At 42.8% G+C, this 18,487-nt stretch overlaps 1 protein-coding gene across 1 annotated transcript in view; it reads right to left on the bottom strand.

Moving 5' to 3' along the window:
- Nucleotides 1–15,950: 15,950 nt before the first annotated feature.
- LOC126165227 (protein MTO1 homolog, mitochondrial) overlaps nucleotides 15,951–18,487 on the bottom strand; it is a 98,973-nt gene continuing 96,436 nt past the window's right edge. Inside the window, exon 14 of the mRNA XM_049920302.1 lies at nucleotides 15,951–16,119. Within this exon, the coding sequence (XP_049776259.1) occupies nucleotides 16,021–16,119 (99 nt within the window). The 3' untranslated portion in view covers nucleotides 15,951–16,020. The remainder of the gene's footprint in view (nucleotides 16,120–18,487) is intronic.

Below are 18,487 nucleotides of genomic sequence, written 5' to 3'. Positions count from 1 at the left end.
CATCTTAACTAAAAAGGCCAAAATTATAAATACATAAAATATAAAATAATAAGAACCAAAATCAACCAATAAAGGGAAATATAAAGTGTTAGAAAAATCATAAAGCTTAAATAAAACCAACAACAAAGGCAATGACCATTCCTAAAGGAAAAATTACAAATATGGCTAAATACAGGGCTAACATGTGCAGCACAGTACTTCAATATTCTGCTAGACACTCCATCATAACCATGAAAATCCATAGTCTTCAGTGATTTAATTATTGACTCACTCTCCCTCTTGTCTGTATCATAGAGGAGTATTTCAGACATCAATCTCGGAAAGGCATTTGCCAAGAAAGTTATACGATTTCCTGTAGAAACTAAATTTTTATTTAATTCACCAGCAATGCTCAGAAAATGATTGTTAAATACTGTACATATATCTGATTTAGCAGTAACAGAAATATTTTTACAGCGAACTGACTTTATATAATTGACCTTGTGCTGCTGACCAGACACTTCCTTCACAACTGACCATATGGTTTTAATTCTATCCTGTGAATTAGCTATTTTATTTGTATAGCAATACTCTTTGCCTTCCTAATAAGATTTTTAAGCACCTTACAATACTGCTTGTGATGGGATACTGTAGCTTAATTGTGACTACTTCGAACATTTTGATATAATTCCCGCTTCGTTCTACATGATATCCTTATCCCACTAGTCAGCCACCCAGGCTGCCCATTACTGCTAGTACCCTGTTTAGAATGTTCTAATGGGAAGCAACTCTCAAAGAACATGAGAACTGTGTTAAGGAAAGCATTGCATTTATCATCTATGTTATCGGCACTATTAACATCCTGCCACTCTTGTTCCTTGACAAGGTTTAAAAAACTCTCTATTGCTGTTGGATTAACTTTCCAACATATGGCTACGAAGGCTTTCCCGGCGTAATAATTGATAATATTCTTCTCGGGTATGCAGCCGGATCATAACGTCTTCATGACACAATATTTCCGCGGTCCAACTGGCCGCCATCTTCAGGTGAGGGTGCTGGTGAACGATCTCGCCGGAACTGACTTCCTAGCGCAAGCTGCGGCCCCTATATAGGCCGCGGGAGACCCACAACGCGTGCGCGAGAACGTGCCGTAACTGCCCTCTAGCGCAGTAAACATACGGCACCGCCAGTGGTGGAAATAGGCGAAATTGAGATATCGCTGTCAAAAATTAAAAAATTTTTATTCCGACGATCGAAACACAGACCGTTGTTTTTTGATGTCAGATAACACCGGGTCCCAAGTCTTACTTAAAAGATAGCCCTTGTCTCTATTAATAAGATTGTCAGATAAACGAATCTCTATGGATTCTTTTAAAACACAGTCCCAATAGCGAGATGCCGGGGCAACCATTTGTGTCTTGTCATAAAGCATTCTGTGTCCCTCGGTGAGACAGTGCTCCGCCACTGCAGATTTCTCAGGTTGAAGCAGCCGTGTGTGCCGCTGATGCTCAACACATCGGTCCTGAATGGTCCGGATTGTCTGCCCAATATAAGCCTTCCCACAGTGGCAAGGGATCTTGTACACACCGGGCTTCCTCAAACCCAAGTCATCCTTTACAGAGCCAAGGAGCGCTCTAATCTTGGCTGGCGGACGAAAAATACTTTTGATATGGTATCTTTTCAGAATTCTTCCTATCTTCGAGGAAATGCTCCCAGCAAAAGGCAGAAAAGCCACCGATTTGCAGGTATCTTCTGGTGGTTCAGGCGAAGGTCCAAACTGGAAAGCACGACGGATCTGTTTATCTGTATAGCCATTCTGCTTGAACACAACCTTAAGATGGTCCAATTCTTGTGTCAAGCTTTCTCCATCTGAAATGGCATAAGCTCTTCTCGCCAACGTCCGCAGGACCCCCGTACGCTGGAACGATGGATGACAGCTAGAAGCATGCAGGTAACGGTCCGTGTGCGTAGGCTTTCGATAAACACTGTGTCCCAGTGTCCCATCATCCTTTCTGTACACCAGAACGTCCAGAAACGGAAGCTTTCCATCACTTTCTACCTCCATAGTAAACTTGATGCTAGGATGCAGGGAATTAAAATGATCTAGGAGGCGCTCAAGAGCTTCTCTCCCATGAGGCCACACCATAAACGTATCGTCAACGTACCTCCAGAAACAAGTTGGTTTTAAGGACGCCGTCTTCAGCGCCATGTCCTCAAAATCTTCCATAAAAAGATTGGCGACTATTGGGGACAATGGGCTCCCCATAGCCACTCCGTCAGTCTGTTCAAAATATTTGTCCTTAAATAAAAAGTACGTCGACGTCAGCACGTGGCGACAAAGCCTGGTTGTTTCCTCATCCAGTTTCTCACCAATCAATTGCAAGGATTCTTCCAGAGGAACCCGGGTAAAAAGCGACACGACATCAAAGCTCACAAGTAAATCTGAGGGACTAAGAGACAAGGACTTCAGTCTCTGAATAAACACCATAGAATTGGAAATGTGATGCTCGCATTTACCGACGTGAGGGCCAAGAACAGATGCTAAATACTTGGCTAGATTGTAGGTAGGAGCACCCAAATTACTCACGATCGGACGAAGCGGGACCCCTTTCTTATGAATCTTGGGTAGACCGTATAATCTCGGTGGCACGGCAGCACCAGGATGAAGTTTTTTGAGAACGTCGTCAGGTAATGAACTCTTCTTCAGCAGTGAAAGCATCTTCCGTTTTATCCGTTCAGTTGAGTTCAGTTGCAGGACGACATAATGGCCAAAAAATAACTGTTTTTCAGCATGGTCAAGTACAGGTGCCACTCAGCAGAAAAACATTGTCATGTGCATTTCCTAGAAAATTTCATCTACTTTAATTTTGTACAGAATGGTCGTCTCTGAAAACTGCATATTCTCTGAGATATAAGCGAAAAACTGAAAAAGTGCAGAATTTCTTTCTTCTTCTCTCTCTTCTTTTTTTCATTGTGAAGCCGACGTTGTACATGGCAACAAACTTGAAATGTGTATTCAGACCCCAAGAAAAGATATGGACATTGAGGAAGAAGCTTCCACAGTTTTGTCACAAAAACTCTTATGTCTGTAAGCTGGAGGTTGTCTGTATTGCACACAATGATTGATGATTCCACAATTAGTTTGACAATATAATATTTATTGAGGTCTCATAACCAAAGAATAAAGTTCCAGATAATAAAATGATAACAGAAATGATCTTCTGTGACAAATGTGAATGTACACTATGGGCCATTAAAATTGCTACACCAAGAAGAAATGCAGATGATAAACGGGTATTCATTCGACAAATATATTATACTAGAATGACATGTGATTACATTTTCATGCAGTTTGCGTGCGTAGATCCCGAGTAATCAGCACCCAGATCAACCACCTCTGGCCGTAATAACGGCCTTGATACGCCTGGGCATTGAGTCAAACAGAGGCGTGTACAGGTACGGCTGCCCATGCAGCTTCAACACGATAGCACAGTTCACCAAGAGTAGTGCACAGTTCATCAAGAGTAGTGACTGGCGTATTGTGAAGAGCCAGTTGCTCGGCCACCATTGACCAGACGTTTTCAATTGGTGGGAGATCTGGAGAATGTGCTGGCCAGGGCAGCAGTCGAACATTTTCTGTATCCAGAAAGGCCCGTATAGGACCTGCAACATGCGGTCGTGCTTTATCCTGCTGAAATGTAGAGTTTCGCAGGGATCGAATGAAGGGTAGAGCCACGGGTCGTAACACATCTGAAATGTAACGTCCACTGTTCAAAGTACCGTCAATGCGAACAAGAGGTGACTGAGACATGTAACTAATGGCACCCCATATAATCACGCCTGGTGATACGCCAGTATGGCGATGACGAATACACGCTTCCAATGTGCGTTCATCGCGATGTCGTCGAACACGGATGCGACCATCATGATGCTGTAAACAGAACCTGGATTCATCCGAAAACACAATGTTTTGCCATTCGTGCACCCAGGTTCGTCGCTGAGTACACCATCGCAGGGGCTCCTGTCTGTGATGCAGTGTCAAGGGTAACCGCAGCCATGGTCTCCGAGCTGATAGTCCATGCTGCTGCAAACGTCGTCGAACTGTTCGTGCAGATGGTTGTTGTCTTGCAAACGTCCCCATCTGTTGACTCAGGGATCGAGACATGACTGAACGATCTATTACAGCCATGCGGATAAGATGCCTGTCATCTCGACTGCTAGTGATACAAGGCCGTTGGGATCCAGCACAGCGTTCCGTATTACCTTCCTGAACCCCACTGATTCCATATTCTGCTAACAGTCATTGGATCTCGACCAACGCGAGCAGCAATGTCGCGATATGAAAAACCGCAATCGCGATAGGCTACAATCCGACCTTTATCAAAGTCGGAAACGTGATGGTACGTGTTTCTCCTCCTTACATGAGGCATCACAACAACATTTCATCAGGCAACGTCGGTCAAATGCTGTTTGTGTATGAGAAATCAGTTGGAAACTTACCTCATGTCAGCACGTTGTAGGTGTTGCCACCAGCGCCAACTTTGTGTGAATGCTCTGAAAAGCTAATCATTGCATATCTCAGCATCCTCTTCCTGTTGGTTAAATTTCGCGTGTGTAGCACGTCATCTTTGTGGTGTAGCAATTTTAATGGGCAGTAGTGTAGCAACAAGAGTTTGTTGTAATGTGGGTCATGACGTAATCACTGCTGTGCAACTACACCTTAGTAGTGGGTCCCAGGGAGAGTGCACATGGCTTCTGGGCAGCATAGTGCAGAGTGATGTGGCATGGTGCAGAGTCGGCTGTGCTCCAACAGATGGGACATTGTAGGTGACCAGTGCGAGTGGCCTGGAGTGAAGTGCCAACTCAACTGGCTGCTTCAGTGTGCACTACTTACTTAAGTACACCGCAGCATACACCGGGCTCTAGAGAATCACTTGATCTGCGGACATAAGTCTGTGATAGCAGAATCACTGTTGTTGCTGCGCACACACTGTCTGTGTGTAATGGTAGCAGTCCCTAGTGGTGCTTGTTAGCATTAAGTCTGTAAACAGAATGTTTACATTCAGCAGTGGATACAGACACAGGAAGTCCTGGCAAGATGCATAACTGTTTGTCTGCAAAGGAGGAGCACCTGCGAGAGTGAGGAGTGGCAATCCACATGGTGTAAACATGATGCTAGAACAGGAGTAGCTGGGACCCAGCCCTGCCTATACCCCATACCTCCCCTGTAGATGGCGCAGCCATTGTAAAAGAGGGGCCCAGCAGGATGGAGCCAGGCAGCATGATAGTGGCTGTGATGGAAGAGAGGTGCCAGTCATTGTCACAAAAGGGCAGCTGGGACAGCGAAGGAGAGGCATGACCAAGGCTTGTGACGAAACTTCTGTGACAACAGAACTAGTGCTGGGGGAAATTGCTGGTGACCAGGTGAGGGCAGCCAGGAATGGTAGCCATGTTGGAGCAGTTCTGGATGAGGGACTGCGCCACAGTGTCGCCTGTCAAACGAGAAAAGCAGAATAAGAGACATGGTGCCATGTGAGGAATGAAGTGGTAGCCAGGGGACACAAAACAAGCGAAAACACAGTGGCACAAGTGCACGAGATGGAAGAGGGGATAGCCCAGAGGCACACAGTTGCATGCTAGAGCATGTGGTGGTGTCCTGTGAGACGTGGAGACCGGCTGCTGTGGTGGCAGGGACGACACTGGTGAGAGTGGCTCTGGTGGAGACAAGGCTAGCATTAGACATGTTCCCTCAGTGAGCACACAGCTACTGTTGGTAGCAACAGGACCAGATGTGATTGGGACAGGAGGGCTGGCTGCACAGAGGCTGAACTGGTAGGAGAGGTGGCAGCCACTGCAGTGGATGTGGAGGCAGTGGAGAAAGATGCCAAAGACACATGAGAAAAGAGGGGCTGGTCAAAGGGATGGCAGGGGCTGTAGTTTGGACGCTGCCACATGTGTGTGGAGACCAATGACTGGGATGCAAGAAAAACTGCTAAAATGAGAGATGTGAGGAATGGGCAAGGACCAACAGTGAGCTTGTTTGGCTGTAGAGGGGCCCAACAGTGCATTGAGGTGTGTGAAACAGTGCTTGGGAAAGTGTATGCGCATGGAAGGCGCCCCACACAGAAGGCACAGAGGAGAGAGGAAACCTGGAAGTGTACAACAAGAGCAGAACAAAAGGAGAATTGGACACAGAGTGATGTTGGGCACCACCCCTGCGAATGTGGCCAACCAGGACTGCATCCTCAAAGCAAGGATGCCAGAGAACAGGAGCAGCATTGGGCTCACGGCCTGAGAGGGCCAGAGGGCTGGTGCAGGGTGGGCATGCACCGCAGGAGCATGTGGTGTCGACATTGACTGCAGGTGTGCTGGTGGTGCCAGAGCCACCAGGAGTGGAACCATCTTTAGTATAGACTGGAGAGAGTGACATGACAGTGTCATGATGGCTGGCACTGGGTGAGCTGGCAATGGATGGTCCAGGGACACTAGAACCAGGAGTGTAGGAGCTGGTAGCAGTCATCAGAATCTGGGACAGCCGAATCTGTTGTGCAAACAAACACAGAGACTGCGATGCAGGAGTAGAGGGAGCCAGTGCCGTGACTGTCAACAAAGGTGCTGGAGGATACTGAAGACGTGATGGGTCCAAATGCGATGGACAAGGAGGAGGATTGAGCTGGGAGACCAGAGAGGATGGAGAAGCCCTGAAAGGGAAAGAGTCCACAGGAGCACAGGCTCTATTGTGGGCAGCACAATGAACAGCAAGCTGGTCACACTAGTGAGCACAGGAGATGTTGGAAAGGTTGACTCCAGGATTAAGGGACAGCAGAAGGTGACAGGCCAAAGAGCCAGACAAGGCAAGGAAAAGAGCTTGTTGTCAAGAATCCTCAGCGATGGCGAAGGCCACAAAAGAATGCTCCAGACAGTCAAGGAAAGTGGACCATGGCTCCAAGGTGTTGTTGAAGACCTGGAGCATCAGGTGCTGATGTGTCGATGTTGGAGAATGGGAAATAGCTGAAGAGGTGAGGTGCTGCTGGGGAAGGATTCTGGCAGAACACAGTGTCAGCATTTGTGATGGGGCCGTGTCTGGATGGGCAGACTGCTGCAGGAAGAGTGTGGCACTGCACTTCAAAGCCTTGATGGCACACCGAATGGTCCGTAAATGCAACAAAGGCACTGAGGCAACTGAGGGCAGCTGCAGCATGGTAGCAACAGGCTGAGACACACAAAAGAGAAGATGCAGTGTGTAGCACTAAGTCGGAAGTGTGGAATGGAGATCAATAATCCTTGTCACCACTTTTATGTCTGTACGTTGGACGGTAGGTACCGTACACAATTATTATGAATCCACAGTTAGTCTGACAATATTTTTTGCATTCTCACTACCGAAAAGTAAAGTTCCACACAAGGCCTGGAGCGAAGCTGCAGCTGCAATTGGCCATTGGAATGTGCGCCACAGCCTACGTACACCACGCAGGAGGAATCTCCTCAAGCTCTTGAGTATGACGTGACCCGTGGACATATGGTAATTTGTGACTGCTGCTTGTGGGCAATGGTAGGGGTCCCTGGTGGTGCTTGTTAGCATTGAGTCTCTAAACAGAACGTTTACAGTCAGCACCAGACACAAACAGAGGAAGTACTGGCGAGACACCTAACTGTTTATCTCTAAAGGAGGAGCGCCTGTGGGAGTGAGCAGCAGCAACCCGCAGGGTATAAACATTATGCCAAAACAGGAGTAACAGAGGCCCAGCCCTGCATTTGATACAAGAATGACAGTCTTGAACATCGATTTTCTTGATTAGACTTGGCAAACCCATGATTTATTTTATTTAACAAAATTTTATGCAGAACTTCACGTAACTATTTTTTATACAGCACATGCAATTTACCTATTAATTAAAATAAATTTTAATTTTCCAATGCATGTCATGTTATACAGCTGCCAATTTGCTGGATTCCGATTTCTTCTGTGAGTCTCTGTTTACAGCTGACTAGAAATCACAGTTTAAGTAACTTCCTGATTGTTGACTGGAGCAAGTCTCATGTATAATGACAGACTAAAGAAGTTTTCAATGGCAAACAACTGCCCAGAGCTACTGCCATTGTGCCAACTTATTTGAGTAGCTTAGTCAATGTTGGTTTGATGACAGGGGACATATGTTGTACTGGGAAGAGATTCCTACCATTAGATACAGATCGAATATATCCTGTCTGTTAACTGATATTTTATGGCACAATATCATCTTTTCTTTGTTACAGCCTCTATAGGACTGCAGGTAGCACTTTCTTCTTCTGTCTCCCAGAACCTATTCACCAGTTCACTTCTTCCAAGAATTTCACTATCTTCTTCTCTTGCCTGTTCCACTGGTGACACACTGTATTTTTACTGTAATCCTCATTATTGATCTGTGGCATGTGGGTCAACATGTACTTGCTTCTCTAGTTTTCTTTCCCTTCCGCTTGATTCCCAGTTCCAACCAACTCTTGCTGTGTTCCTGTCTTTCCCCTTATCCTACCAACAGCTACCCATACTCTTTTCCTCGGTCCATCCTGATCACATGTACATGTACCATGTACTAAACTTGTCCTTTTCAGTCTGATTTCTTCTGATATTTTCCTCCTGCTCCAGTACAATTCTTCCCTAGGTTTTTGCATACAGTTCACATGGTCTCTTTTAGAACCCAATATTTTCTTCAGCATTTTTCTCTCTTATTTCTTTAGTTGTCCTGCACTATGTCTTAGGTGCATGCCTGCAGATTCTTTTTACTCTATATAATTCTGCTCATACAAAAGACTGACCTCATCTTCTTCAACCTCTCTATTATACCCTCATTGCTCCTGCTTATTCCAGGTATTCAAAATTTGTCCAGTTTTTGTTTGGTGCCTTCTAATCCTCAGTGGTGTTCAGTATATTTTTAGCATAATACTCATTGAACATTTGTCACTCTTTCTAGTCAGGACATATACATAGAAAACTTGTTGGCAAGTCATCTCCTGCTCTTCCAACAACAGCTATTCCTTTAATTGGGTGTCGAAATTTATAGTTTCCTCTTATCTGGGTTCGCCATTCAACACACCAAAAACATTCCATTTGTGCATCTGTGTGACCTACCACGAACAGTGTCTCCTTTGCTTCAATTTTTCTTCTGCAAAGTGGATTTGTACTGGGTGATACCAAAACCTTTCCTAATTTCCATGGGATGTTTCTTCAATTTATTGAGTTTGTCTTCCCTGCTCTTGAACCACTATCAGTCTGTGGTATCAAAGTGAAATTATACATTAGGGAGAAACATTGTATTACCTCATCTATTGTATTCAGTGAATCTGTCAAATTTGTTAACACAATATAATCAGATTTAAGGATGTCCATCCTATTGCATAGACGAGGGACTTCAACTGATGGCATACATGAGAAAAAGTATCGCCACAGCTGTATCGTAAGAATTCTTTATTGTCTGACAAGACCAGTTTCAGTGGCACATTACCATCATTCTCAGGCCCTATCAGTGCCAAAAGAATATTAGATTTCCTTGGTGCATTTATTGTGAAGTCCTCTTTACTAACACACATGGGCTAGCTTTCAAAAGGTGTTCCCTGAATCATCTTACATGCAGTAGCCTACTAACTAGTTACTTCAGTAATAATTTCATGGTGTACTATAATTTTAAATATGGTGCTTACTCATGTAAATTAGGGGGTTCACACTGCAGAAGAAAAACAGTGTCCTTGTATTTTCCTAAATTTGTAACCAGCAAAATTCTATTGGTTCTTGTAGTTAATCTAAACCTGTAAATTCCACCCTAGCCAAATTTTAAAGCATTATATAGTTCTCAAAATAGATTATTTTTACTCCGCTTTTCATAAGATCCAACCCTACCACGAAAGAGTCAGTTTGTTGTGAGTTTGCAATGTAACCACATCTGTGTTAGAGTCAGCAGTTGGAGATCATTCAAGTAACATCTTGTAACAGAGTCTACCAGTTATAAATGTACCATGTTCAGTCAACAATTATATAACAACTGTAACTGATAATTAACTTTTGTGGCGTATTTGTATGTTATGATGGTGTTGATCTCTAACAATGACTTGCAATGGCAGTGTTGATTAATGAAAATGAAGTCTTGCTGTGCATTTGTGGTTAATTTTATTGATTCTTTCAATTTAATGAGAAATAGCAACATCTATTCTCAGTTATGCGCAATTCATTTTGTGGCTTTTGTTGGTCAATTATTTACCACACTTAAAACTATAGTGAACTAATGCATTGGTGTTAAGAACAACTGACGAGTGTAATATATAGCTATCTACTTCTATCAAACTGAAGTATGTGATATCCTAACTGATCATAAACAGTAGTTCACACATCATCGACATGGTATTAAAGTGTCTGAATTCCGAGTTTTGGTGTGGACTAATTCTGACAATAGCCGCCTTTCACCACCAACCTTCCAGCCAGTTTTTGGAGGCACTGGCTACCGAGAATAGCCGCAGAGGTATACTGGGTAGGCTGTAACTTCCGGTGTAGTGAATCCAATCACTATTTTGACACATTATGCTACAGACAGGTACAATTCAAAGACACTTACACATAAGCTTTCAGACACAGCCTTCATCAGAAAAAGAAGGAGAAGCACACACCACTCATTCACACAAGCAAGCTCACCTTGTGCACACATAACTGCCAACTCCGGCAGCTCGGACCAGAATGCAACTGTCGTGCAGAATGAAAGCAGCAATCTGGATGAAAGCAGCAATCTGGAGGGGGGTGGAGGGGAAGGGATAGCAGCGTAAGGGGGGGGGGGGGGGAGTGGAGGAACACTGTCTGGTGGAGTGTGCAGGGACTAGACTGCCAACAGGTGCAGCATCAGGAGGTTGTGGGGCAGGGAGGTGGAGAAAATGAAGTGGAAAAGGAGAGGAGAGGGGAAAGATGGGAGGTACGTTGGTGGAGAGTGGCAAACAAAAGAGGGTGGAGATGAATATAGGGAAGAGGTGATACAAGAGAGGAGTTGATAGGACAGAGGAGGTGGAAACTGTTGGGTGGATGGTAATGGGACAGTATGTTACTGTAGGTTGAGGCTGATAATTATAAGAGCAGTGTATGTGTTGTAAGGATAACTGTCATCTGCACAGTCCAGTAAATCATTCACACTGCACATGTATTGTGAGCAATTGTAACCCTTATGGAGCTGGTAGAAGAAACAAGAAAGACCACACAGTTCACTGAGTGTGTACACCCCTGAGACCTCATTCAACACGTTCAGGAGGATGATGCTTCAAAGCTGGATCTGACCATCCTGATGTAGGTTTTCTGTGGTTTCGCAAAATATCTCTGGACAAATACTGGAATGATTCCTGTGAAAAGCCACAGGTGTTTTCCCTTCTCATACACGAAACTTTCTTTGCTTGTGATCTGTCTAAAGACCCCGCATTGTCAGTGGGACATTAAACCTTAATCATCCTTTCCTTATTCAACACAGTAAGAGACCCCCCCCCCCCACACACACACACACACACCCCTACCTATACAGCTACACTGTGCCAGCTGAATACACAATGTCACGACAGCAGTTCTGCACGTATAATGGAGTGTGGAGCTGTGTTCAGTGGAGTGAGGAGGCAGGGATTGGGAGGGAAGTTCAGGATAGATTTGCTGATGCCACAGAGGCAGCAGGTGTACGGGACAGGAATGCAGGAGGGAGAGGTGGCACGTGCACAGGATAAAAATGTGGCACACCAGCACTGGTGAGTTTGTGCAGGACACGATGACAAAAAGGAGTAGATTGGGAAAGGAGGGGGGGGGGGGATACAGACGAGAGAATGGGAGAAGGCTTTACTGCAGATGATTACAGGAAAGAAGGTTATGTTGCAAGAATAATTCACCAACATTATTCAGGAAAGCTGGTGCTGTGTTCAGCAGTATATTCCGCCACTGGTGCTCAATGCTGCACTTACACAATTTGGTGGTAGCCATTCATTTAGGTGGACAGTTAGTTGGTGGTCATGTCCACATAAAATGCTGTGCTGAAATTGCAGCAGAGTTGGTATACATCATGACTACCTTCCCTCATCAAAATCTCCCAGCAGAACTGCTGACCCTGTATTGCATATTCAGCCAGCATAGTGTAGGTGCAGGTGTGGGTGGGTGGGTAGATGGGGGGGGGGGGGACACGTGATAGCAAACTTTCCACACCCTACACATATTGAAATGGTATGGTAATGAGGTGGTGCATTCATCGTAGTAGACAGTAAACTCGAATCCACTAAGACAGAAACTGAAGCTGTGATGTATGGGCAAGACCCACTATCAAGGGAGGGAATAAACTAACAACTGGATCTTTATATCAACCATCAGACTCATCAGCAGGTGCAACAGAAAACTTTGTGTTGACAGTAATGCCAGGTGGAACTTGCGTGTTTAATGTGTTGGCATCAGCACAAGGAAGACATGAAGAGGCCACGTAAGGGTGGTTTGAAAAGTTCTTGGAATCACCATGAGAGGTCAGCACTAACACAACCAGTTGTTCACGTGATATTGATTGGACTGTTGCCTGTAAAAATGCGCCATGTCAGTGCTCTTGGAAGAGAGCTCTGGCGCAGACGTGGCTCTGCTGTTGTTCCCATGTAGTGATTTGCGAAGATGGAAAAAAAACGAGATTCGAGCAGTGATTAAGTACTTCATAAAGAAAGGTATGAAAGCAAAGGACTGTCATGCCGATTTCCAGAATACATTGGGGGGCTCTTCTCCTTCATATTCAACTGTTGCCAAGTGGACAAATGATTTTAAATTTGGTCGGGAGAGCTTACCGTATTTACTCGAATCCAAGCCGCACTTTTTTTCCGGTTTTCGTAATCCAAAAAACCGCCTGCGGCTTAGAATCAAGTGCAAAGCAAGCAGAAGTTATGAAAAATGTTGGTATGTGCCGCCACAACTAACTTCTGCCGTTGAATATATGTAGCACTACGCAGGCATGCTTTGTACTTGTAGGCACAAAGATAAATACTGGCTCCAAAACCTCTACGTCAGTAAATAATTTTTTTTTTTAAAAAGTGGAAGATGAGGTTTTTTTCTCCGCCGCAAGTTTCGACCACTGCATTTTCATACATTATCCTATGAAGTAAATACAAATTCCATATTGTTCATCTTCGAATGTAGCACAATTTCAGTGTACTACGAAAATCTGACTGGCAAGACTGTTTGGGATGTTTGTCAATATGGCCAACTATACGTTCTGAATTTTTTCCTATCTGTGAGAAGAGATGGTTGCTAATAGGAACCCGATGAAATTTGAATCACATACAGTGTTCTCTTCACCATAAGAATAATACAAATATAAACATTTTGCCATGTATTCTTTCGTGTTTGCTGCTATCTCATTTAAATCCTGTCTGTCTAATAAACCACGAAACTAGAGTGAGACAACAGCAAACGCGGAAGAATATACGTATCGTCTCATGTTTATATTCGTATTATTCTTATGCCTAATAGTGATACAGCCAGAAATGAAGCACGGCAACTGACTAGATTTTTAAATCTAAGATGAGTCTAATTTCTGTGCAGAATTTGATGTAATAAAGAAGCGGCCGCAAAGATTTTCAAACGGAGAAAAATTTTCGCCTAACTCTCGTTCAGAACATGTTCTATCATACGCAGTCTATTATTTGATTCTTGTTGATCATTATCAAAGAAAGCAGCAGTGTAAGTAACAACAAATAGCAGTCTCTTGCCATTGTTTCGCTAATGAGACGATTCCTCTCTCTCTTTTTTAATTGTATGTGGCAGTAGCGCGCACAAAAGCAAGCCAAGCCGCGACAGGCCGTAAACACGCACTATCAGAATGCGACAAACAATGCATGACACAGTGGAGTAATGCATATTCAGCTTAAGAGTGACGCAAACACCTATAACAAAGAAAACGGCATTTATCAGATCAAAGCAAAATAAGCAATCGATTCAAACCAGACGAAGCACGTGAAAAAGGAAGGGTACCTGTATAAATACGGACGGAACGCCTGACGCATAGCAATGGCTACGCGGTAAAGCTTAACTGCTAAGCTTACGACTCGAACCAAACTACTGTAGCTGTATCATCACTCATTCGACCTAAATTGTGTCTCATATTACAATGGACCAATTTTGTTTCGATTTGGAGGTGCGGCCTAAAACTTTTCTCTCCCCTTGAATTTCGAGTCTCAAATTTCAGGTGCGGCTTAGATTCGGGAATTTTTTTTTTTCCTTTATTTCGGGTCTCATTTTTCAGGTGCGGCTTAGATTCGAGTGCGGCTTAGATTCGAGTAAATACGGTAGATGATGATCCACGCAGTGGTCGGCCAAGATGTGTCACTACTCCAGAAATCATTGCAAAAGTGCACAAAATGGTCATGGAGGATTGCCAACTGAAAGTGTGTGAAATTGTTCACACTTGCCAGATGCCACCTGAAAGAGTATATCACATTTTAAATGAATAATTAGAAATGAAAAAATTATCTGCAAGATGGCTGCTGCAACTATTGACACTGGATCAAAAAAGCACAAGAATGGACATATCGGAACAATGTTTGGCCTGTTTTAGGAGAAACGAACAAGATTTTTTGCACCGGTTTCTGACCACAGATGAAACTTGAGTGCTCTACTATACCCCACAGACAAAACAACAGTCAAAGCAGTGGAAACATATTGATTCTCTACCACCAAAGAAAGCAAAGACAATTCCTTCGGCGGGAAAGGTCATGGCATTAGTGTTCTGGAATGCGAAGGTGATTCTGTTTGGAGATTATCTGCCCATTGGGTGCAAAATTACTGGAGAATACTATGTTAATCACCCGGACAAATTGCAACAAAAGATACATGAAAAAAAGTCAGGTTTTGCAAGGAAGAAAATCATTTTCCATCAAAACAATGCGTGCCCACGCACATGTGCCATCACCATGGCAAAATTACATGGATTAAGGTATGAATTGTTGCCACACCCACCTTATTCACCTGACAGGGCTCCGTCAGAATTCCATCTCTAACCAAACCCAAAAAATTTTCTTGGAGGATGAAGATTCACTTCAAACGAAGAACTAATAGCCAGAGTTGACAACTATTTTGCAGGCCCGGAAGAAACTCATTTTCGAGATGGGATCAAGGCACTGGAACATCATTGGACCACGTGCATTAATCTACAAGGAGACTACATTGAAAAGTAAAGAAGTTTCAGTGATGTAAGCACTTTTTTTCTATTCTGTTCCGAGAACTTTTCAAACACCCCTCGCAGTTCCTGCCTGTTAGGTGACATGGAAAGGGACTGATCCAAAATACAGTTGCCAATTAGCCCAGCCGACATGTTCTGGCTGCACAGATACTAATGATTCGCTGCCACCGCACCATGAAGAGTTCTGCATACAATCCCATAGATGAGATGAGTGTTATGAAAACTGAAGATACCACTCTGCATGAAGGTAGCCTCATTTGTGAAAAGGATGGATGCCACAAATCCCAGAACTGTGGTTGCCTGGTGAAGAAACCAGTGACAAAACTGCTCCTGATGTGGAAAACCTGTTATTAGTAAGTCCTGCAAGTGCTGTAAGTGATAAGGATAGAATGTTCCACACTGTTGTCTGGCTTACTCTGTACTGGCAGACCAGATGTCTGGTACTGACCCAGTGGTTGTCTTCTACAGTGTTAATCACATTTTCCTCCAAGTCAGGTGTTCAAACATTTCGGGTATGTGCTTCATGTACTATGGTCAGTAAACATTACTGTTTGGTAAAGCACTCCATACTCTCCAAATTGCTTTGTGAATATGAACAACCGGAAAATTTAGGTAATAACACATGTATTACAAACTGAACTAAAAATTGAGAAAAAGAAGTCAATGAGGATGAATAAACTCTGATGTCAATAGCGGTTCTTTTCATGATAATTCAAACTGATTTGTAGGTTTGCTAGTCTACACATTAATAATAATAAACATTTGCGAAAATACTGACAATCTGAAGGAAATATATTTAATTTCACAACACTAAAAATACAGGTTTTATTTTTTTATCAATCAAAACAGATTAGACATGACAGTTCACACTATTTTGCTGTTTCACATAATTCAGCAAGCGAACGACTGTGGAAGGTGTTACTCCTGGTATGCGGCTAGCAGCGGCGATCTGAAAATGTGAGACAACACTTAACATTCAAATGAATCAATTATAATTGATAAATGTGAAATCAATTGTTTGTTTACAATTTTTTACAATATCTATAGTATATCCCAGGTTGCGATTTAATGAAACATAGTCACATAATTTTAAACACTACTATTATGTAACCCCACCCCATCAAAATAAAAATGAATGCTCTGGATCAGATGTTAAAATACATTAACTAGAGTAATTCACATCATATAGTGTGGGCACATTAAAACAGGTCAGGAAAACATTTACAATAGCATCAAAGCAGGATTGACCATTATTAACGAATATTACAGAAGAGGCTGGAAATGGCCACCACTGACAGCGATTTAGCGCTGTACTCCATTTATCAAACTGTGAGACATGCATAGGAATTCTGCATGAGGGATAGCAGCAATAGCATTTTCAATGTTCCACTGTGGTGCTTCCAGATTATTTTAGTACATCTGACCCTTCAAATGGCCCCACAGGTAAAAATCCCAGCAAGAGAGATCAGACGACTGAGGTGGCCAGAGGAGATTACACTATCTCTGCTCTCCTCATCCAATACCTCATACACTCATGACAAGACAGTCAATGCAATTGTGTGCTATTGCTCTGCCTTGCAGAAGATATCCACACAATCAGTCATCTGCTGTGAGTTGATCCACATATGGATTAAACAGTTTCTGGAAATACCGGTCAGCATAAACACTTCAGTAAAAGAGTCATATTAAGATGTGGACACCAGACATTGCCCACCAAACAGCAATCGTCAAGAGTATGGAATGGCTCTTCAAGGTACTGATGGGGATTTTCTGATACATAATAGAGCAAGTTTTAAGAGTTCACATACCCTGACAGGCTGACCAGGATTCATCTGAAAATGTACTTGGAACAGAGCATGCGGGAGATGCGCTTGTGACAGAACCAATAGTGCATCGAAATCACAGTTTCCGTCATTTTCTGCAATGATGGGCAGTTCTCCAGATCATTAACAAGGATCACTTCTGTATCACTCTTAAAAATATTTCCCGGGTCCTTTTTAACAAACAATGGAAAATCCAGGATGGAATGTAACAATATTATGAAGAGAAAAGTTGCTACTCATATAGGGGAGATGCTGAGTCGCAGACATGCACAAGAAAAAGACTGTCACAAATAAATAAAACTTTTGGCCTTTAAGGTCTTTGTCAACAAACGCAAACACAATTCACATACAAGACCAGTCTCAGGCAACTGAATCAGCTGCCTGAAACTGCAGTTGTGTGTGCACGTCTATTGTTGACAAAAGCCTTAATGGCTGAAAGCTTTATTTATTTGTGACAGTCTTTTGGTTGTGCCTATCTGGTACTCAGCATCTCCACTATATGAGTAGCAACTTTCCTTTTCATAATATTGTTACATTCCATCTGGATCATTTTTATTTTGACAACCCTGTGATCAGATTTGATCCATTTTATGTGATGAGCACTTACACTGAAGTTGAAATCACACAGCTAGTTCAATAATTAACATTCCAACATTAACTGAATTTTCTGTCAGTGTTTGGCAGAGCATGATAATAACATTAAAACGAAAAAAATGCTTCCTAATGTTGTGCAAAATTATTTTTATTTGGTCATGAACTGGCTTTTCGCTTATCAGGTGAATGTCAGAAACAGAGATAAACATGAAGTGTGACATACACGGATATTATTTGTACAGAAGATACAAAAATGACAAAGTGTTTACATATGAAAATATTACAATAATTAAGAGGTAAACAAAGTTTTTATGTGGAGATACATACAACAAATGACGAGAAATAAAATGAGTTTACAGTCTGAATCTAGGATTTTTAACAAAAAGTTAATTTAGCAAGGAAGAAAATTGAAATTGAGTCTGATCATTTAATACTAAGCTAGCATTCTGTGTCATGTGTTTGTTGTCTTGCATTGTTTCCAATAAGGCCATCTTTCTGCTTTTTTTGACGTAATGTCAAACTTCATATTCTACATAATATGGATTGTTTTTTGCTAAAATATGATCAGTGAAAGTAAAATCTTTCTCTTCTCTCATGTTCATGTAACAAACCTGCCACAGCTCTGCCCGAATGAACAATACACACTTTTTCATACTGCTTGCAAGTGATTTCATATACACCACTCTGTGCCATGGGTTCAGTCGAAAAGACAAAATACAACCCCTGCCACAGAATGGTGTACAAATAGTCACTTGGAAGCAATGTGAAAAAGTGTGTATTGGTCAGTCAGGCAGAGCTGTAGCAATTCGGTTATGTGAACATTAGAGAAGCTGGTGATTAAGGAAGAAAGATTCGACCTTTGCTGATCATCTTTTAGCAGGAAACCATCCATATTATGTA

This window comes from Schistocerca cancellata, chromosome 1 (genome assembly GCF_023864275.1).
Source record: "Schistocerca cancellata isolate TAMUIC-IGC-003103 chromosome 1, iqSchCanc2.1, whole genome shotgun sequence".
In the NCBI taxonomy this organism is placed as follows: domain Eukaryota; kingdom Metazoa; phylum Arthropoda; class Insecta; order Orthoptera; family Acrididae; genus Schistocerca; species Schistocerca cancellata.
The sequence above is the reverse complement of the archived record's forward strand: the minus strand, read 5'-3'. Positions and strand labels throughout refer to the sequence as shown.